General features: G+C 48.4%; 2 protein-coding genes across 2 annotated transcripts; both read right to left on the reverse strand.

Annotated features, from left to right (window-relative positions):
- Positions 1 to 256: 256 nt before the first annotated feature.
- On the reverse strand, positions 257 to 9,704 carry arhgap45b (Rho GTPase activating protein 45b). The gene is made up of 24 exons (XM_068743501.1): positions 9,423 to 9,704; positions 8,366 to 8,618; positions 7,952 to 8,134; positions 7,269 to 7,409; positions 7,059 to 7,143; positions 5,899 to 5,971; positions 5,576 to 5,651; positions 5,174 to 5,299; positions 5,029 to 5,090; positions 4,801 to 4,911; positions 4,631 to 4,711; positions 4,389 to 4,556; positions 4,104 to 4,241; positions 3,813 to 4,009; positions 3,325 to 3,446; positions 3,044 to 3,130; positions 2,826 to 2,927; positions 2,531 to 2,694; positions 2,232 to 2,420; positions 2,018 to 2,155; positions 1,646 to 1,917; positions 1,321 to 1,561; positions 1,088 to 1,163; positions 257 to 1,009 (listed from the first exon to the last, which is right to left on the reverse strand). The coding sequence occupies exons 1-24, from the start codon at positions 9,702 to 9,704 to the stop codon at positions 570 to 572; spliced, it is 3,807 nt and encodes a 1,268-aa protein (XP_068599602.1). The 3' UTR covers positions 257 to 569.
- Positions 9,705 to 10,657: 953 nt separating this feature from the next.
- On the reverse strand, positions 10,658 to 20,066 carry tjp3 (tight junction protein 3). Its single transcript, XM_068743933.1, has 29 exons — positions 20,010 to 20,066; positions 19,387 to 19,511; positions 19,208 to 19,310; positions 18,819 to 19,113; positions 18,625 to 18,728; positions 18,350 to 18,539; positions 18,188 to 18,263; positions 17,947 to 18,047; positions 17,766 to 17,865; positions 17,436 to 17,618; positions 17,235 to 17,338; positions 16,854 to 16,938; positions 16,069 to 16,145; positions 15,814 to 15,910; positions 15,221 to 15,312; positions 15,054 to 15,129; positions 14,546 to 14,619; positions 14,388 to 14,451; positions 14,148 to 14,304; positions 13,761 to 13,869; positions 13,452 to 13,671; positions 13,161 to 13,366; positions 12,989 to 13,084; positions 12,815 to 12,891; positions 12,513 to 12,723; positions 12,241 to 12,341; positions 11,562 to 12,140; positions 11,224 to 11,288; positions 10,658 to 11,135 (listed from the first exon to the last, which is right to left on the reverse strand). The coding sequence occupies exons 1-29, from the start codon at positions 20,055 to 20,057 to the stop codon at positions 11,006 to 11,008; spliced, it is 3,945 nt and encodes a 1,314-aa protein (XP_068600034.1). The 5' UTR covers positions 20,058 to 20,066; the 3' UTR covers positions 10,658 to 11,005.
- Between the last annotated feature and the right edge of the window lie 2,106 nt (positions 20,067 to 22,172).

The raw sequence follows: 22,172 nt of genomic DNA on the forward strand, positions 1-22,172 counted from the left end.
TTTTCCAATCACGAGTAGACTTAACCTATCACTTTGTAATGGTTTAAGCTTTTGCATCTTCCCTAGTTATTTTCTTTAGTATTACTTACTCCCCCAGTATATCCACTGATAATTCTGTGACAGAACCAGGTACACGTATTTTATTCCTGCACATTAAGTTAGTCGTTACCTATTTTATCTGAAACAGAATTCGAGTCAAGACTAATTTTAAAATGTTTATTAAAAGTGAACAAACAACAATGCAATCGAAGCAACATAAAAATAAAAACGTTTTTAAATGTTAGTGCTGAAACAAGCAGCACATTCTAATGTGACTTACCTTTAAGCTTCAAAGAGCAAAAAGAGTCTTCTGAAAATCTGGCAGAAAGATATGTTTAATAATTTGAGTCAGAAATGTTGACATGAGTAAATGCATCAACCAGCAGGAATAGTGCAAAGGACGGAAGAATAAAAATGCACTGATTAAAAACTAAGATGTACACAATACAATAACCCTGGACTTCAATGAACACAGAACGGATCCCTGTTATCGAACTCTTAACCGTCATCACATAAAATGACGGATAATATCAGACAAATTCGGGCTCGCTGTCCCTGTTCCTGGTCAGGGGTAACTTCTTTCCACACAGGCATACCAGTGGAATCCCTGACAGTCTCAGTGTGGGGGAACAGGGGTAGTTATTATTGGATTGGTTCACGTTGAGCTCAGCCAGAGAGATGCTCAGGTCCGGTTCCGCCCCCACCTCATCTGGAGGCCCGCTGTCTGGCAGCTCTGGCGGCGGCGATCCATCTGGGTTCTCTTGGTCCTGATCTGCCTCTTGTTCTGGGTCAGTGTGGGTTTCAGACGGGCCCAGATTGTCCTTGTTGCCGAGCTGGTCATCATCCAGACTCGCTTCGCTCTCTTCCTTCTCCAGTTTGCTAGAGTGTGTGGTCCTCTGGCCACCGTCATCCAGCTCTGAGTCGGAGTCGGGGAGCTGCTCACTGGACGCAAGTGACCCTAATGAACTCTCTGATCGGAGTGGAAAAATGATTAAAGTCATGTCTGTATTTTACTTACGCAACAAAACATGTTTGTTTTTAATCTTACCACATCCCTCCTCCATCTTTTGCTCCTCCTTGCCTCCTCCAGCAGAATTCACCACCTCATCATCTCCAACGTTGCTCTGAACCAAGAGGGTGCGGAATTGACGGCAATGTTTAAAGCAAAACTTGCATTTATTTTGATCGTTACGCTCAACATTTCAAAACAGGAAATTCAGGAGGAAAGAGTTGATTTCAATAAATCAGGATATGGAGAAAAGGCTGGACGGCCCGTCTTACCTGCTGTGTGGAGGTGGAAGCAGTGCGGGAGGTTTTGCGGGACTGAGACTGAACTTTGGACTGGAAGATGGATGAATAGAATACTATGAGGGCCTCCAAAATGCGTGCCTGGTGGGGGTAATCAACCAGGGAGGAGAGGGATATTGTGGCCCCCGTAGGACGGGGACGCATCAGCGAGGGCCCAAACACAATACCCAAGTTACTGGGACTCATCTTGTTATCTTCCTCCAGCTCGGCGATCCTGGTGAGGAACAGCGGAGGGATGAAGCATCAGTGGTGTGAGCGGACCCAGCACAATTACACAGGGTCTTATTATCCAACTGACCTCCGCAGATGGCGCATAATGTAGCGCAGCGTAGCAATGTTCGCCTTGGGCAGGTCATTCAGAAGCTCCTTCAGCTTGTCCACCAGGGTCAGCACCTCCGGGTCCGTGTCGGGACCCAGATCCGCCAGTTCTTGGCCCTTACCCATCACCGGGTGAACACGGTTTGGCTCGGCCGCCTCTCCCTCGGGCGTTTCTGCTTCGCTTTGCAAACTCTCCTTGGCCAAGCCCATTAGACTGTTGTACAAGCGGAATGGTATAATGGGCTCTGGCAGCTGGTGGCGTCGGAGAAAGACATCGGGATCAGGTAAATGCTGGCGAGCCTCACAGCACGGGGCAGCAGAGGAGGAGGCGCCGTATGTCGCCCGCATGTACCTGTCTGAGGTAAAGCTTGAGGACGTTGCTAATATCATGGGGAGAACATTGGGACAGCTCCACCAGCTCCTTGCCGTTCTCAAATGCCTGACACAGCTTCTCCACCCGGGTCTTCACCCCATTCACTCTATAGATGCCCTGCAAGGAGGAAGTGGACCGTTTCCCGACATCCTGCACTCACTGCAGCACACGCAGCGTGAATCCACCGCCTTACCTTCATCTTCAGCGCCCGTCTCTCGATCTCGGAGATGCACTTGGTGATGATGAAGGGGATGCCGTCGCTAGCGCAGCTCGCAACCTGAGAGAACTCCCGGCCAAACAGCTGCAGGCGGCCCTGCAGCTTTTTATGACCACACTGGATGGCCAGGGTCTCCAGACAGCGCTTGTGACAAGCCAGGGAACACTGAGGACAGAGAATTAAAAAAAGGCACCGGCCTCATCAACTTGAAGTCGTATCTGCAGGGACTCGTAGTCGGAGTCTATCCTCCGCAGGCTGGACGGGTTAGGACTCACCTCTTCACACTCGGCCCCTTGGAAGTACACGTAGCTGTCGCACTCGCGGCATTTAGCCGGAGTCCGCAGCTTCCTCATCCGATGCGTCTGGGCCGCTTTGGACAGGCCGATATTACGGAAAGGCCTGGCGGACACCGCAGCATCAGGATCCATGCCGTTGATGTCTGAAGACAAAGATTTAGAAAAAGCAAACAATAATAATACATGTGTTCATTTTTGTGTGTGCAATATGCCGTTCTGTCCATATTATATATAGACATGTCAACGGTTGACAAACATAAAAAAAAAATCTTACTTGGTGTCTCAAAGGAGGCTACATTCCCGTCTTTTTCATCTGCGTCCTCATTGGACGACATTGTTCCAGTGGACGACGTCCGAGCACTTTTACTGATGTCCCCTAGGATTACACACAAATACCGCATGTTCACCGTCGGCCTTCTACATTACACAAGGAGAAACAGTGACATTCTCCTTTACGGTAATTCTTAAATGGAAGCGGCAGTTTTGACTCACCTGTGCTGGCAGTCGGAGACTCGAGGGCTCCCTCTCCTCCAACACTGTCATCACTCACTGTTGAACCCCAGGACTTGTGGCCCTGCCCTAAGTAAAACGGCACAAGTATAAAGGAATGAATCAGTACAGTGTGCTTTAAAACCTGCTAAGACGTATCCAGTTGAAAAATGGCTTTTAAATATACAATGAAATGAACTCAGGACCGACGGGATGGAAGGAAACCCTGCACGTTTGACCCGATGATCATTAGAGGGGGACATTCAGCAGCAAGTGTCACTCACTCTTGCGCTGGATCTCAGCCTCTCGGTTGTCTCCACACGCTGCGTCCACAATGATGGATGGACTGTCGGCGTGGCTCATGTGTTCCGTGTTGAAACTGTCATTCCTTGGTCTGTGGCCAAAGCTGCAACACGTGGAAATGGGTTTTTCTTGTGTCTCCTCTGGAAATGTCCAAACCATCAAAGTCTGTCCTCTCTGACCTTGTCTCCAAAACAGCTAACCTTCACTGTCCCCTCTCATTAGTCCTCTACCTTCTTTACATCTATTCCTTGTAACCTCACTGTTCCCCCTGAGACCTCCTCATTTACACACACACAGACTCGGTTTTACTCCTGCTCACCTTCATTCCTCTCTTTTCTAGAGCAGACCTCAACTTCTCCAAATTCCCCTCTAACTGCTCCCATTTAACTTTCAGCAATAAAGCAACTTAAAACGCCGTTTGCCATCAACATTTCAACGGAATCCCAGGTCATTTCATTGAAGCTCTTACTGTGAAGATGAACTGGAGGGACAGTAGTTCTCATAAGCGTAATAAGCGGTCGGCTGCTCCGGCAGCTGCAGGTCTCGCACATGGGCCGCGTACTGCTGTCCTGGGTCGTACAGCTTACTGCTCTCACACAGAGTCTGGTAGTGGACCGGCAAGGCCACCGTCTGCATGTGCATGAGCTGGTAGTACGAGATGGTCGCCTGGTGGGGGTGGGGGACAGAGGATTAGGGGACAGCTTTTATTTAGCGCCACCTGGAGTACATGGATTGTTGTAGTTAGTTTGCGTCCTCTGACCGAGCGGAGGGTCTGGTCGCTCTGTTTGATGATGTCCTGCAGCTGTCGCAGCACCGTGACCTTCGTGTGCTCCAGCTCCAGCTGCTGAGTGGTGGCGTCTGCTATGCACGTCCGGTAAGTGGCCTCCGCCTCATCTGCCTGAGCAAAAAAAAAAAAAAAAAGAAGGTTTCATTTTCAATTTACTTTATGTAGTTTCTTCTGGATTAGAACATAGAAGTGTTCAGCCAGAGGAATGCATATTCACATCCACGTTACTGCGAAGTGATGAAGAAAAAGAACCCGAACCTTGTAACGAGCCTCTTCCTCCAACCGTTTTTTCTTCTCAACCTGCTTCGCCGTAGATCCTCCTCCTTCTTCCTCGGCTCGGCAGGCCGCCGTTTTGGCCTTATCGTATTCCTCGCAGCGGCCCATATAGGCTTGCTTTGCTTTTCGCAGGTTCACCTCACACTCCATCTTAAGATCAATAATTTCTCGTTACGAACAGACAAATTAAATGGGCACCCACGTGGATCAGTAGGAGATCACACCAGTTTTCTCTTGGCTCTAATCCACCGTTCCTTGATCTCCTTCCGTCTCTTTTCATGCTCGTGTCGACGCTGCAGCAGAGGCTGCAACACAGACGCACGAACACAAATCATTACAGCCCGAACAGCAGCGTTGACCCGGTTCAAGTTTTGCGTCGCGTTTGCACGTTTACCTGGATGAAGGTCTGGGTGTGCAGCGTGATGTTGGCCTGCTGCAGCCCGACGCTCTGCTCCTGGTCCTGCTCCAGAGCCAGGGAGTAGATGGAGAAGAGGGGCATGTGGGGCTGGAGGGAGAAAAGAGACATCCGGCAGAAACACAGAGATGAAAAGCCGTCGTTAACATTCGGCACCGCAGAGCAATCAGAGAGAAACATTCAGAAAGGGGAACCAATGAGGTTTACATGCGTTATGCTGTGTTTGCAGGAGTGGTATAATCTCTGGAGGCCTTTGGCGAACTCAGTCTCTGGTACAACAAAAGAATTAGAATTAGCTTCATCCCTAACAAGAGCATTGCATGAATCCACTAAATGGATAAGCCCCACTTACCCAGCGAAGTCCTCTTCTCCACGTAGTTCATCAGGTCCTTCATGTACCTGGAAATGGTTTTGGCATAGAGCAGAGCAGAGTCCACCCCTCCCTCGCTGCGCTGCAGGATCACATCCACAACTCTGCCTGCGTGTCGACACACAAACACAGCCCATTGAGACGCCGGCGAACGCCGTTTCCACCGGTCGTGGGTGTTTGAAAGATAAACGTCGGTAGCTGAGGGAGACCGAAGGTTTTGTTTCTGCAGCTGGCAGCAGGTTGCTGCACTGATCAGGCGCCAATGATGCAGTGGATGTCAGTAGATGACAGAGGGAGACGAAGCGAGAGTGAACGGAGGAACAGAAGGACAAGCGGCAGCCACAAGTGACTGAAACGGTAGTAGATGCTGAAGCGACCGCCTACCCATGTCCTGCAGGTCTCTCCTGAACCCGCCTCCGTCTCCTCCCTGGCCTCCCGCCGTGTAAAGGTTCTCCATGGACTGCAGAGCATAAAGAAAAAGACAGATCAACGTTCGGTATCAGCGGAAATATTAGTTCCTTCATCCATTGCAACGTCGGGAGGAGATCTTTATTTGGCGTTTGACAGTGAATGAGAACCTGTGGGACTAATAAAGGAACATCGGATTTGGACAAGTCATGCGCGACCCTCCGTCTCGCACCGTTGCCGCCTGCGATAGACAGACATGACATTTGCTAAAGTGGCAGCTCTGAACAGCGTTCACTCACTTTGCTCTTCTCAGTGGGCAGCAGGGAGAGCAGCGTGCTACTGTCCACCTCTCCCATCAGCAGTTCAGACACACTGAGGAGAAGCGACAGACATCCTTATGCAAATGTCATGAAGGCAAAAATATAATGCAGCATATGAAGAACATGGTAGTAATGATCATTACTCTGCATGAACAGCAACTGATCAGGGACGCAGCTTTAATTTAGATTCAAACTATGGAGCTTCTCTTTCTAGTTTTGTGTTGTAAAAAGAAATGGACTTTTTTTTTTTGCCTGAGCGGGGCATTGACCTTTAAAATAAAAAAAATAAAGAGGAAGAAGCCTTTTTAGGAAATAGCAAGAGGTACGACAGTCAAATTGTACGTCATAGCACGTACATATCCCTCACTTATTTTTTTATACTGAGTCTTATGTGAATAGAGTAAAAAAAGAAGACAAAAGTAGCATCATATCTTGTTGTTTTTCTGCTCATGATAGAAAAGGAGCCAAGCAGAGGAAGAGTAGTGAGAGAATGAGGAAGCAGGCTCGTCAGGCAGACCTCAACTGCCAGCTCACTTCCTCCAGCGCTCTAGGGCAGATGTCTAAACCCTGAAGTGGCTTCAACCAACATGTGATAAACAATTGGTGCCAAATTATTAACCCGAACCCAAAGTCTCAAGAAAATAAATCACCTCCGTGAGCTTCGGCTTTATTTATCAGTGATTTTTAGGATGAAAAAATGTCCAAATTCATGTAAAAAAATCCAAATAAAATGATATTATTAAAATGGATCGGATGATTTCAGATTTGTCAATATTTAGTCGATCGGTTTGGTCCCAATTCCTCTACAGTCCGTGTCAAAAGGAACACACTCCTTTGGGATTAGCAGCACGTAGTCGACATAATTTCCAAGTTTCTGCTTCGTGTCATGCGCCAGAAAAAAACGAAACGCAAAAACCACTTCCTGTTTTCAGCTCTGCCTCATGCAAATGTGTCACCATCGCTGCACTTCTCTCTCTAATTCCCAACAACAGAATACATCGAAGGCATTAACACACACACTCACAGCAGCTCAATCACAAAGCTAAAGTTGTGATTGTAATCCCCATAAAGTCACCCGAGGAAGAAACAGGCTGCAAGTGAATAATCAGACGTGTCGTGAGGCTGCATCAAACACTCACTTGCCGCTAAAAGCAACAGCGATGGTTTCAATCGCCCTCTCAAAGTCCATTTTATCAGCCTCGTTGCAAACCTCGTAGTGGAAGCCTGAAAACGCACGAGCGTAACTGTTTGTGTTACATTACTACAAGCGTTAGTGACAAATAGTCCCAAATAACTTGAGATTGAATGCAGGATTATCGAAAAGAAAATTCCATTTTGGCACGACTGACCTTTGACCTTGGATATGAGCTTGCCGGCAGCAGTGAGGATCTCCACAGTGTTGAGCAGAGGGTAGGTGTTGATGACCTGACGGAGCACTCGGAGCACTTCCCCCAGACACTCGTGAGCCACGGGTCGCTGACTCTCCTTGCCTGCGAGGGAGACGAGGAGATGCGTGTTGAGGAGAAGAGGGGACACTCGTCAGCGATAAAACGACCACCGCTCCTAAACAAGCGATCAATAAACTACATATCTACACTTTGATGGCTTTTATAGCGAGCGTGTTTTCAGATAGGTAATCCATCTTCAGACACAACCAGCTGTTTTGCTTCTTCAAACTAAGCCTAGAGGCTACACGGCTTCTCCCATACAGATATTAATTAGAGTATAAATATTCTCATCCAACCGCTGCATATACGCTCTTTACCCACAGACAGGACAGTGCTAATGGGACACCAGTCTCAGGTTGAGGTCAAGTGGAGAGGCCACTGGTGACACACCTGCAACCAGCACCTTCATTTTCTAATAAACACTCACGAACAATGACCCGTGTTGTAGCCTCTGCAGGATATCTTAAATTTCGCACCTGCAGCACAGAGGGAGCGTTTTAAAACCTAAATCCAACTGGAAAACGCGCTAAAAGGTTAAATATTCCAGTGACTTGCGCTGGGTGGAGGTTTGCCTCTGCGCTGACCTTCCGCCAGCACCACATCCTTAAGTTTCTCCACAGCCTCAGCGAAGCGCGCCACATCCCTCAGCAGGGCTGGGATGTCCTCGACCTCAATGGCTGTGCTTTCCGGGCTCTCGGAGGGAGGGGTTGGGGTCAACGCCCCTTTCCCCTGACCCTTAGTGAACACCCACGACTGGAGGGGGAACCCTGAGGAGACGGAGAACAAATGAATCATTTTAAGACATTCACCAAACGATTAGAACATTTGTAGTCCGATAGACCCCTGCTTGAAGCCGGGATCGATTCCAGTTAAACCTCTTATATAATTCAACATAATTCATATTTTCTTGGGTCAGACATCTTTTAAAAACATAAACTATAATCTGCAGATTATTTTAGCAAATGAAAGTGACGGATGGATGGATGCTGCAACCACACCTGCGGCGCTCGCATGTCTGATCAGCGCCGTCGGCCTCTTCAGGGTGGCCACGGGGGACGGGCAGCCCAACCCTTGCATCGCCGCCAGCTTGTTGTGATGGGAGCTGGGGGTGCTCGGGCAGGACAAGGAGGGGTCCGGAAAACCAGCAGAGGTCGGCGTGAGGGTCGACGTGGAGGACGACGATGCCGGCGAAGAGGAGGAGGCGGCGGCGTCAGCTGCGTCCTTCCGCGGCTGCTCCTGCAAGATGGCCAGCTGAGACGGAAGGGCGGGAGGAGAGAGAAGGTCAAGGCGATCAACCTGAACGGCTTGATGAGACTCCTCCTCTTCGCCATAGCGGCCTTAAAGCTCTGCTGCGCTGTTGGTAAACACTTGAGACTTACACAAGACCCCCCCCCCCCCTGTTGCGTTGAGCAACGCTTCCTGACTCCGAGCTGCTGACGGGTGTGGCAAACGACAGCAGTGTGTCGAAGCACAGAAAAAGCCATTTATTGTTTAGGGACAGGAAAAGCGATATTTACAGAGATGGAAACGTCTCACTCAGCCGCCAACAGAAAGCACACACACGCATGCAAAGACAAAAGCACCCCTGCATGTCACACGCACACACACACACACACATGCACGCACACACGCACGCACACACACACACCTACACACCTGCTTGAGCCATATGCTGCTCTTGTTGGGCAGAATGTCCAGCCTGTCCTTGGCTCTCTTTAATCTCTCACTCGTGGAGTAACGGTTGGAGCCACTTTTGGCACCACGTTTCAGCATGACCCCCCTGACCCCCCCCCCTCTACAGCTTTGACCCCATTTTAACTTTAAACAAGTCACGCTTTCACGCACAGAGCAACCCGACAATGCTCTGAAATGAGACTAAATAAGAGTCAGCGACACATCTGGACATTTCTCACGCACGCGCCATTCACACAGAAGTTAGAGAAATACATCTGGAGTCACACGCGTGGACGGCACACAATCCGGAGCCCCGTCCCCTCTGGATGAAGATCATCCGGCACCAGGCGCGCTGCGCACCGGACGCGCTGCGCTACTCACAGACTGCACGCAGCTCTGCGCCGCCGGACTTCCTGCGCGGCTCTTCTTCGAGATGGATGGCGTTTTGATCAGTTCCCGTTTCTTCCGGGCGAACATCTTCAGGGTGCCTTTGCCGTCCATGCCGACTCCTTTGAGTCTTACGCACAGACCCCCGACCCACCCGGCGACGCGCCACTTGTGCGCTCTGTCGCTCGCGCTCAGCAGGAGCTCGGTGCCATCCGGGCCGACCTTCAGCCACGGTAACTGCGCGTCTGTCTTCCTCCTCCCGCCGCTGTCGCACATCGGAGCCGCGCAGACTCACTGGCGGAACAACGCGCAGCTCACCGCAAACTGCCGGTGCGCCACCGGCATCCGCTCTGCGCGTCCGCTCAGTTTCCTCAAGTGTGTGTGTGGGGGGGAGGAGGAGGAGGAGGGACACACGGGTCAAACACGACTTAGAAAAAATAATTCTATGTGAAGAAAGATTTGGAAAATAATATTCACTTTAAGATCAGACATAAGAAACTTAACTCAAACATGAATCTAAACTCGTCTCGGGAGTGAAACGCGTCCTTCCGGACCGAAACAAACTGCGGCCTGACAGGAACTCACAGTAATCAGTTCATTTACGCACACGTGCGTTTCATCGAACACGTGACCCCAGCTTGAACCCCCAAACGCCCTGGTTCGATTTAAAGGAGTCCGGCAGATACATTAATAGATCCAGAGATGTATAGATACTTTAAGCTTAGACGGTATATATATTATATAAAAACAACCTTTCAATATAAGTACATCCAGCAGTTCCGATCTCATCAACCTGTTTTCTTTTTTCTGCTTGCAGGAGTAAACAAAAGCTTCAGAAAGTCCATCTAACCGAGACGGAATTTATTCAGTTAAACTCATTCCTGACCAATAATCAATAAAATACTGTCAGACTGACAAACTTATATAAAAGAGGCCTTCGGGTCACATCCTGGTCTCACTTCAGTTTTGATGTCCATCTCATCTTTTTCCACTTTGACCACCAGAGGACTCCGTTAATGTTAAAGTTTAATGAGATTAAATGAAACAAGCCTTCATCGACCTGCCTGATTTACTGGAGGAACCACGGCTGAGATCAGCAGATATAGTCATTAGAGATTTGTCGATAACGATTATTCACATCAATAACTATCATCGGTTGTTATCAATGATCGTACGTGCATGACTGAAACATATTTTTGAAATCAGTTTAATACAGAAAAAGAGGCACACAACGTGGTATATCATGTTCTTGGATTTTGTTTAATGGAGACTAATTTATGATGTTTTCTAATAAAACTAGAACATATTTAAAAAGGTAGCGGAACCAAAGCGCAGACTGATGTTTGACACGGGACATTTACAGAACGAATAGGGAAAGACATTAGACGCTGTGATCCTTTCCTGTTGGAAGTTTAGGGCCTCATCCGGCACCCGGATGAGGCCCTAAATGAGGGCCGACTAACATCTTCATACATAAGTTTGCTTCTCCATTTAAAAATGTTCAAAAACATCCAAGAAACAAGAATATTTTGTTTCCTCATTAGAACGGTAGTTTCTGTTCGTTAATCCTCTAAACTCTAGAGCTCCGTTGCCGGTCCCCATTCAATGTCGTCCGTCTCATCATCCTCCTCCTCATCATCCTCAGAGCTGTTGCTGCCTCGGATCTGTGTGCGTCTGAACTGGACTGCTTGGTGATGGTGTGCCAGCCTGTCAAAGAGCAGAGCAGAGGAGTCCGGATCAGAACATAACCTCAGCCGGTCCCACCGAAAGCCGAAGACGGCAAAGGAGCGCTTACACAATGAACTGGGGGCCCTTCTTCACCCCAGACGAAGCTTCTGCCTGTGAATCTTCAGAACGAGCCTAAAGAGAGGACAACATGGGTTTCAAACAGAGACGAGGGTTTCAAGGGGAAAGGATATTTTGGTTTTATATTTAAGAGGATAAATTAAAAGTTAAATACAAGAAGGGTGCTGCCACCAACTACCGTTTGATTTATTGATCAATTAACTATCCAAGTGTAAATTTCCATATGAAATATTGAAGGAGTTCAGACCAGATCCTGTTTGTAGAAAGATAAATCAGATAAATGGCCTTTAAGAAACAAAATCTGAGGAGGAGCACCGTTTTATTCACCAGCTGCAACTTCTCCTCAATAGAGGACAGGCTGGCGTGTGGCGGTCTCTCAGACTGCGCCTCAGCGTGCGAGCGTTCGCTCCCAGAGTGCCGGGTGGAGGGGTCAGGGGCTATGAAGTCCGGGGGCCCTTCGGATACGGCGGTGGACGCGATTGCATCAAGGGCACTGAAATCGGAGTCCGTAAAACTGCGTTGAGAGGGGTCTTCCTCCTCAGCAGCGCTGTTAGCCGGGCTGTAACTGTCACGGCGGCGGGGGGCACTGGGCTTGGGTATGTGCATCAACGGCGGGATCTCTCTTGGCGAGTCCGTGTTGGCGTGCGGCTCAGGGTCAATAGCGGGGCTGCCGAGCTCAGAGGCAGGCTCAGATGACCGCGCCAAAGCCGCTCCAGCTAGCCTGGAGCTTCTGGAGGGATTGGTCGGGTTCTGCCCGTGGTAGGACTCCTCCAGGTCCTCGTTGTCGGTGTAGGCCTCGTCGGTGTAGGCCTCCCCATCGGTGTCCTCCAGGTCACTGGCAGCACTGAGGTAGTCCGACTGGGTTTGGTCCAGAGCATCCAAGTCCTGTTCCCCACCGCTCTCCAACTGGACGGAGGGACAAATGTTAAAATAGTGAAAAAAATGAATCTTGCAAACGTCGAATAGTTCGGTTTGTGTGTGGATCAGAAGGAGCTGCGCGTCGCACCGTGACTTCAGACACCCAGACAGGTTTGGACTGTTGGTGGCGGATCTTATTCTTTAGACTCTCATACCAAGCATTGGTTCCGGGCTGCAGGTCAATCATTGCTGTGGGGGTCGGGAGGGGGTCAGAGGAAAAACAGAGTGATCAGTGAGAGGTACATAATTTAAATTGGTACAAGTACAACTTCAGGGAATACATTACAAAGAAAAATGAAGACACTGTCTCTACACAGTTAATGTAATTTATAATTCAAGATGCTGTTCGTGCGTCTTTACCTGAAAAAAGGTGGCTGCAGTGTTTCTTCAGTTTAACGGCCTGCGAGTAGAGCCGTCTGGAACTCTTGTTGGAGTTGGGGCTATACCTCTGCCTCATGGCCTTCACGTCCTTGCGGCTGTGCGGGTCTAAAAACAGGACCATTGGGTGGTACTGGATGTAGTTCAGTCTTTCCACTGCAGTAGGAGTGATGTCCAGTAGAGGGTGCTTGTCCTGGAAAAGGTCAGCAAAAATAAGGCATTATAAAATGCAAACAGCAAGGTGTGATCGGCGTGATGCCAAATTTTTTCTGCCTCCGTCTCACCTGCTCTGCAATTCTCCTCACGGTGTCCAGCTTAATAACTGTGGAGCTGCTCTCCCCGCCGCTGCGAGGAACCATTTCTGCAAAACGTCAACGTCAGATCGGGAGCGATTAAAAACCGTACGAGAGGTTTCTGATGCTAAACGTCAGGTGACGTGTGAAAAGGACGAAACTAACCCGCTACTTCATATTTTTCAGGCATCTCTCTGGTCAGCTTCTCCATGGCGATATCATTAAGAGGACCCATGATGACAATGGGCCGTTGGAAATTCGCTGCAGACGCAAACACTTCAGGGTTACTGAAACTCCTCTATAACTGGAGGACATAAAAATCACTTCAGCTACCAACCTTCTCTGAGCAGGACTCTCTCGTAGGCGGGGAACTTCCCCTGAATGGTGAGCTGCAGCAGGTCATCGCGAGTCCGGCGGGTGGTCTTGTCGTTCTTTTTGTTCCCTCTGAGCCCCCGAAGTTTCCAGAACTCCGCCCTCTGCCCCGACGCCTGCTTCTCTCCGGATGCCCGTTGTGACTGCTCCAGACTGGCCAGGGAGTCCGCCCTGCAGGTTGGGGGGGAGGCAGACATGAAGGCTGCCTTACGAGTTCTTCACTAAACTAGAAATCCAGATTCTGCGTCTCGCTGACCTCGACTGGTTGGGGATGGTGCCTTTATCCTTCTCGTGGAGGTCGTTCCCCATGCGGACGGCCAGCCAGTTTCCCAGCTTCCCGTGGTACATGGTGTCCAACACCCTGAACACCTCTCCTCTGGTGAAGCTCAGACCGATGGGGGCTCCGGCCTCGTGGTCAAAATGGGTGCGGACGTAGAAGTTGTCTGCGAGATTGGACTTGATGATCTTCCTATAAACTGAGGAGAGGGAAAAGTGAAAAACATCACTTTCACGACAAAATGTTTTAGTGGTAAATATCCTGCGAGTGGTTTCGTGGGAAACTTACTATCCATCTTGTGCTGAGTGCTGATTTGGACCTCCTCTCCGCTCTTAATGTTCAGGAGGAAGTTAGCCGCATCCTCTCGTGTGAAATGACCAAAATCCACTTTATTCACCTAAGTTGGAAGGAGTGAGACATTTCATGTGTGGAGAGATCCTACAGTGAGGTAGAGCAGGGCAATCTCTAAAGACCCCCCCCTAAAAAAAGCATTTCTAAGCATTTGCAATGCCTGCGAGAATTTTGTCGTCATGGAAACATACACCTGGAACTCAGATCGATCCATACATTTAAAAACATGTTCCCTCCTATGAAGCTCAACTGGTGGGGAGATTTGACATGACATATGGAGACTAACGAAACTTTCCATGCTTGAAAACCAATCAACAGTCTCACCTGCATGATCTGGTCTCCCTCTTTCATCCCCTCCTCGTACGCAGGGCTTTGCGGCTGAACCCCACCCACAAATATTCCAACATCGTTTCCTCCCACGAGCCTCAGACCAACGCTGCCCTCTTTCACAAACTGCACCGTGCGGACATCTGAACTGTACCTGGGAAAGAGTTCGGAATACGTTCATCTCTGCAGACATGAATTAAACGCCCATGCTCCTCGTCCCCTAGCGGGCTTACTCACCCTGGGTTAGGTGATGGGTAGGAATCTGGAGGTAGGGAGTAGATGGGCTCTTCCACAGGCTTCGCTAGAAGAGATAAAGAAAGCAAACAATCAAACAATGAAAAGTTCAGAAATCACAAATGGGATTTTTGATTCAAACAATGATAAAAGTGCCTTACAGTACATGGGTGGGTTGCTCTTCACTGAAATCCCTGACACGAGCGTACCACTTCCATTAGCCGGATGAGGGACGCTGAGGTGGACAGACAGAACATACACATCAATGTCTTACAACACATTTATCTGCCCTCCTTCAACTGTTCTAGATATGGGGGAAAAAAAATCCATACCTTCTTAAGGATTTGCCTGTTTAAGATTTAAAGACCTCCCAGTCAATACCTGAATAGGAATTCTCCTTCTCAGGCGTATTCCAAAACTGGCCAAATAATTTACTGACCTCTTTTTAAAAAACATCTAATTTATGCTCAAGCAATTTCCAGTATCAGGATATGAAATGTGTAAAATCACATTCTGCATTGATACACGCCTCCCTGTGGTCAGTAATGGCACCGATTGTAACATGACGTTTATCAATGGAACTGGATATAGTGGGATTGTCTCCTCCAGGTTGATGATTTGTACATTGGTGTATTTTTCTCGGCGTAATTTTGATTTGATCAGTCGTACCGGCGGGGGGTGTCGTCCCGCTCAGAGCTCCCGGATCTCCTGAGGTGGGACAGCTGGTCTGAATCGGAGGAAGAATCTGAAGGAAGTAAAAGAAGGCGGTGGTCAGGATTAACAATCGTCTTTCAGAACTAAGATTTTAGACGAGGAGTGTGTGACATGGGACTGACCAGCCGGAGGTGGTTTCTTTGGTGATGGGGCACGTTGAGGAGGCTCCTGCCTTGGATGAAGTGAAGCGGACTTGAGCTCCGGACTCAGAACTCTGGGAAAGCAGTGAATAAGATGAATAAATGTACCAAACTGCAACATATTATTTAACTTTTTCCATCAGCAGTAATTAACAAATGTTAGCTGTTATGAGTGCATGGAGCACTTTAGAGGGCAGATCTGAACTCAGTGATCGAGTTCCTGTGACAGCAGCCCACACACGGACTCTCCCCAGGATGTCTAAGACAAGTCAGAATTTTCCGTTGACTATGAACAAAAGTTTAGGTCAAAGTTTGCCATATGAACACATTCTGATACTTTGCATTCGGTCACCATCATTAAACTGCTGCTTTATTGTCAGGGGGGTTAGTTGGGGTTAACGTCAGAACACAGAGGTTTAGATTTAGGGTTGTGCTTCCTCCTAAAACACATTTTTAAACAACATGGAGGCATTCTTGGGCACTTGGGATCAGATCGAATGTTAGTGACTTAGTGAGCAAACACCTGACACGAGCGAGTCCACCTCTGCATGAATGTCTTTGTGCATTCCTCTCACCTGTATCGGTTTTTAGCCGTGTTGGAATTTGTGCTGTTCGTAGATTCCCTGCGAGGAGCCGATGCGTAACTCGCCTCTGAATCAGAGTCTGATCGGGCTGCAGAGGTCAATAAATACAATCTAAGGTTATGAAAACAGTCGTCATTTTGGACGCATGTCCACAGATAAACCATGTTATTAAAAATAGAATTAAGAACGCATCTAAAAATATCCAAACAAATTATGCCTCACAAGCAGGTGAGACGTTAGACGCACCTTTCTGTGGTGGATTACCCGCAGTCACATTGACAGCGCTCCATCGTGGCGTCTCCACGGCAACATCTGGTAGGACTCTGCAAGAAAAGACAGGGAGGTGGGAATAAGAGAGGAGGAAGATCTCAGTCACGTTTAGAGAGGGGGGGCCCGTGGCTAACATGATTATTGATGAATGATGAATATTCACCTTTGAATCTCTGTGGGGGGGAGGGGGCAGCGCTCTGTCGCTCTGCTGTTTAACCACTTAGTAATTGATCAAGATTAATTATTGAGGAGAATTCACCCATTGATGTTTGCCACACATTTATAACATGCTCAATAGAAACATGCATATCTGCAGGAACCAATCAAGAAAATTGTTGTTGTTGTTGACTGTTCTGCTGATGTTTGATCGCTGCCGATAGAAGTGAGACGTGTCTTTGCTTTGATCAGTGCTTAGCCACATACACGAGAGGGATACGCTCTGGGAAAGTCACTTTTATTTAATTGATTGACATGTCAGAACAAACAAACACACTTACAGGATCAAAAACAAAAATCCACTAAAGTCAACTCTGATATTTATGAATGAATATGATGAAGCATAATATTCAAAACAAGAATAATAATTAAAAAAAATGACAGCAAGGTCAAAGTAAAGAAAACACGCATTTAACTTGTTTCTAATTAGGGGAGGTGTACACAGCCTGCTCAGTGTCCCCCCCCAGTCCACGACATCTTGTTGGGACTTTGGGAGGGGAAAGGGTGGGTTGGAGGTTGGGGGTCGGGCAGACCTTCATCTGTACCTGTATCTGCTGAGGGAGTCCTGGCTGTGGGTGGTGCTCCGCCTCTGAGGAGGCGACGCGCTGCCATCCGATTCAGAATCAGAGTCTGAAATTAAAGCGTCAAACAGTTGTAAACAGCGGTGGAAGGAAAACGCACAGGCATTGGCTTTTACTGCATCTTATGAATAGATGGCTTTAAGGCTACTTTCGTATTTTATCATTAAATTCTATTGAATGAATCCTATTAAATATAAGAGGCCTTTTAGAGTTGCTGCACAGACTGTGGCTATGAATTGACTTTTGACGCCAAACAAGAACAGATTAATTAGGGGAAGGGGAAGTCCACCATCACCAATACCATCGCGTGTGTGTGTGTGTGTGTGTGTGCGCGCGCGCACTGACCAGGACGTGGGATACGGACAGGAGAGTTGACCCTCCTTGGCGGCTCATTGCGAATTGTGATGGGGGAGCTTCTCAACCCTCCATGGGACAGATCAGGAAGAACTCTGCGTGGGAGAAGAGTGACAGTTGGGACGAGTCTGGTGGAAGATAATGGATTTCGGCTTCTCAAGCTGTCGCCGTTTGATTGATCTTTGTCCTTACTTGTATCTGCTGTTTGGCCGGGGGCTCCCTCTTCGCGGCGGAGGGGAGGCGCTGCGGTCGGAGTCCGACTCGGACACCGGCTTACGGGGCCTTGAGGGGGACGAGGCGGGGCGAGAGGTGGCGAAGTTGGGGAACACAGGAGAAGACCGGGCGTTCGAGAGGGTGGACACGCCGGAGAGAGTTCTGGAGAAATGAAAAAAAAAAAACTATTTAAATGAATCAATGAAACCATTAAATCAATCTGGATCGTCTTGCTTTTCTTTTTGTATTTTTGGATGCAGATTTGTGTCACCGAACATGGAGCTGAATTAAAGGCAACGAGGAACTGACTTGTATTTGCTGGAGTGATCCCTCATCTCTGGGCTGTGCCCCCTAAAAGGAGGAGGCGGCGGAGGAGATGCGCTGCGGTCCGATCCGGACCCGAATGGAGCTGAAGGAGCAATAATTAACAGAGTCGATGAGAAGCCTGGAGTGTGCAGCTCCAGTAAGGGTGATCGTCAGCAGGACTGACCTCTGCGAGGGGCATGGGTTCTAGCAGGAGGCCGAGTCAGGGTGGATCGCACTGGGGAGGAATCCCGAGACTTGGCAGGAGGAGGAGGATCAGCTCTTGTTCTGGTTTAAAAAAAAAAACAACAACAACAATGTCTTTATTCTTCAAATGGAACAAAGCAGCCATTTATAAAGTAATTTATTTTCCATCAATTCATTCATGTCTATTCATCAGTTCTGGCGCTGCCTCTGCCGTCGCCTACCTGCGTGTCCGTTTCTCTCTCACGGGTTGACGGGATGTTCTGTGAGTGTAGAAGTCTTCCTCAATGTCCGATATGTCTGAATGGGAAAAGAAGACAATCTAAATAAGGCCTTACAGACCCTCTTCCATTGGAGGCTCCCCCCCCTCCATCTCCATCACTCACCCTCCAGTTCAGAGCTGCTGTTTCGGCGCTGGTCATTCTCACTGTTGGGGGCGCTGTCTTCCACCTCTGGGATGCTGATCAGAAACTTGCGGTCGTCCCTGAGGACCGTCATGGTCAGTTTGCCCCTGCTCTTCTCCACCAGGTGCTTGGTCTCCAACAGGGATAGATTCTCTGTCGTCATGCCATTGATCTGTGAAAAGAGAAAAATCATCTCTCTGTGCCGACTGAGGACAATAATGTGTATCGATTTTCACTGATCAGATCTTCCTGTTGACCTTGAGAATAAGGTCTCCCTCCTGCAGAGTCCCTTCCTTGGCAGCCAGGCCGGTTTCGGTCATGTGCTTGATGAAGATCTGACTCCCCAGCTTTAATCCATACTCTGCAGAAAGAAGAAAACGGCATGAATCCAACTGGAAATCCGTCGTTCCCCAACGAGAAGAGGGGATGTTTCTTCTCCCTTAAGACGTACCGTCTGTAATTTTCTTTTTAACTAATATAGTCTTCAGGGGTTTCTCCGGAACATCGCGATGTGGAAGCCGCTTGTACCCCGACGACATCAACGGCAGAGCGCTCGCATGCCCGTTGCGGTCGGGCGAGGTGCTGCGGGCGCGATAGTGATACCGGTTGCTTTCCCGAGCATCGCTGCCGTCGGAATAGCGCCGCGTCCGTCTGGGGGGATCCGGGTCCAGTAGGTTGGAATGGGAAGCGGCCCGCGACGGCCGGGTGGTCGCTGGGATCTGGATCCTGCGAGGGCGTTTCACCGTCTGCGGGCAGAAAGTCGCAGCAGGCCAGGGATTTAGACACGACCGGGCAGCCACTCCCGACAGATCGGAAGTTCTAAGTTACGCTCCGACTCACGATATTTGCCGTCTTGCCACACGACTTCAGGATCTGAATGGTGTGGTTGGAGTGGACGTTGTCCATAGACACTCCGTTGACCATGACAATTTGATCTTTGGTGCTGCAGAACACAACACACATTTTGTCAGTATCTGCTGTCGGCCTTCCAAACCTCTAACATCCAGTGTTGGACTCACAACAGGCGCCCCATGGCCGGCCCATTTGGCAGCACGTCCGACACCACGACGGCGGTATCACCATTGTCCGAGTTGGGCTTTTCCCTGCCTCCAGATAAGGCGAAACCAAACCCCAGTTTGGAATCCTTGTGAGAGGACGATATTCAATCAGACAAACGGGAAACGACAGCGAAGTATACGAGCGACATGAATGAAGAGAAAAGAACGCAGAGAGCGCGAGAATGTGTCGGAGATCCAGTAGAGCGATAGGGGGAGAGAGAACACATTCCGGCAGCCTTCAGTCTGAGGCGGGACCGTGAAGCGCTGGCAGGGTGTGCCGCTATGCATTCCTGCAGGAGTGTGCACGGTGAAACCGAGAGGTCTGAACCAATGTCCAGCTCAGCCCTGATAAGCCCTTCAGCAATGCAGAAACCGCCTCTGTGCGAAACCTCGAGGCTCCACTTTCATGTCTGTGTCTGAGCAGCCATTGAGCGACGCCCAAACAGCACAGATGAACCACAGATCAATACTCTAAACTCACTTTGATCTGCAATTCCATGTAACCATCTAACGCGGGGAGAAGGAGAACAATAACTCATTTGAAATGCACAGAAACCCAAAGCGTAACAACAACAGCAGCTTGCCTTGTTCAGTGTTATTGTATGCTGCTCCCATATCGTCAGCTCCTCCATGCCTGGTCTCTGCAGAGACACAAAGACGCAACAAAGATGAGAATAAACGCAGGAAACGAGTCAACTCACACACAACAAATAAATAAAGACATTACGGTGAGCACAACCTGAACGGAGCGGGATCTAACCTGATCTCAGCGTGCTCTCACCTGCCTGGATCCTGCCTGACCGGTATGGAGGAGGGGCTACCTGCCGTGTGTGTGTGTGTGTGTGTGTGTGTTACACTACTTGTGTTGTTGACAATGTGTAACTCTAGTCTTGTTCAGCGAGCGGAACCACACAAAAAACATTGTTTTAAGAAGGTAAAGCTGAAGTTGTTTCATTTCTTTTGCTGAACACTGAAAAATTGGACCCCCCCACCCACTTTTTTTAAGAATTCGTAAAATATCTGAAAACAATTACTCGAAACAGCTGAATTACTTTTGACTGATCAGTGGAATAATCAAAGCACCCAATGGGGTGATCCAGTTACACGTTCCTACATTCCTAAACAGTCCGACAAATCGCAAGATTTACAGTCACATTCCGAGATGACGTTTCCTAATCCAGCAGGTTGTTCCTACGGAAACCGGTTAATGCGATCGATGGAAATAAAATCCAGAATCAAATCAGAAAGCTGGAATTCAATGAACCTCTGTGGGCCGTTCAAATAAACGGTCCTCTTCCGTTGGTCGTCATCAAATTTCTGTCCATCCTGTCACTCATTTTGAAGAAAGGCTTTAATCATTGATTTACTTGCTGCACCAATGAAAAACTGCCTTCTGCGTTTGTCGCCAACAAGAATAGACAAGGAGGGTTGGGCATGGATTTCAAAGTGAGCCGAAGACAGCCACTGACTAACAATGAGAACAGGTAAAGCCAGCTACTCTAGTTAGGTAGTTAGTTAGCTAGTTAGTCAGCCCTAGATGCTCTGATGTAAAACATGAAGCACATATGTTATCTGGGCTGCACAGGAAACTCAAGTGAAAACACTCAAACTCATACAACAGCCAAGCGACTGAAGTCCCATCTCACCCACACACATCAATGGAAAGTACAACATGAATTCAAGAAGCTAAAAGAAACTTGGATTTAAAAAAAAAACATCTCAGAAGACCACAAAGACCTGAAACCCGCTGGTGGCGGTGGCCACGACCTGCGAACAGTAGTCTGTCTGTGTGACCAAGTTAATCATAAACCTGAAGGCCAAAAAACAACTGATTTGATTGGTCAAATAAAAGCTGGCCGTGAATTCCCCCCCCCCCCCCCATCTGTATGTTGAGGCATAATTTTACGCCATACTGATGTCGAAACTTCATAACAACTAAGAAGTTGTAAAGCGCAATAAACCAGAGGGAGGAAATGACAGAATGAAACGAGCAAAGAGCAAACATGACCGTAAAAGGGTTTTTATCAGAAGGGAACTTTGTGAAAATGCTGTTGCAACACTCAGTGGACTTTTATTCAGAAAGATTATCTGAGCGGATAACCTTTAACTTCGGCTGCCAATGTTAAAACACGTAATCCGTCATCCGCCACTAGTCAGAGTCAATACGCAATAATAAGCTCCAATAAGCATTGCTTCTGCCTATTCCTTTTTTGATTGTACAGTAATATATATTTTGTTTTGTTTAAATTGTATTTTTTTGTCTTAATCTGACAACCAAAATAAAACTCATCTTCACCATCATCATCATCATAATGGCTTGTTTTAGCTACTTCCAGGCAGCAGTTCACTGGGAGCCCATTGCTGCTCCTCCTTTTCCACTTACCGCTCGGTCTCTGAACCTTACTTCCATTTCCTACCGGGATCTCGGAGCTGAACCAAACACCTGCTGCCACCGGCGCTCAATGAACAGCAGGCTCTTTGGATTCCACATGAAGCAAACGCGAAACATTCACAGGTTTCTCAGTTCCTTCCTTCCTCAGATTAGCTACGTACGGGATGAGAGAAATCGGATTCCCTCTTGCTGAAATTATTCCCAGTGTGAATAACTGTTGTGTTTCTCTCTCTCAGCGGGGAGAAAGGAAAAAAAAAACACACCTCACCTGGAGCACGCCTCCCCCACAGTGTTTGCCTACTACAGTCACCCGCTATTGCCTCCAATAAACGTGGATTTAAGGTGGAGCGGCTCG

This window comes from Brachionichthys hirsutus, chromosome 9 (assembly GCF_040956055.1).
Source record: "Brachionichthys hirsutus isolate HB-005 chromosome 9, CSIRO-AGI_Bhir_v1, whole genome shotgun sequence".
NCBI lineage: Eukaryota > Metazoa > Chordata > Actinopteri > Lophiiformes > Brachionichthyidae > Brachionichthys > Brachionichthys hirsutus.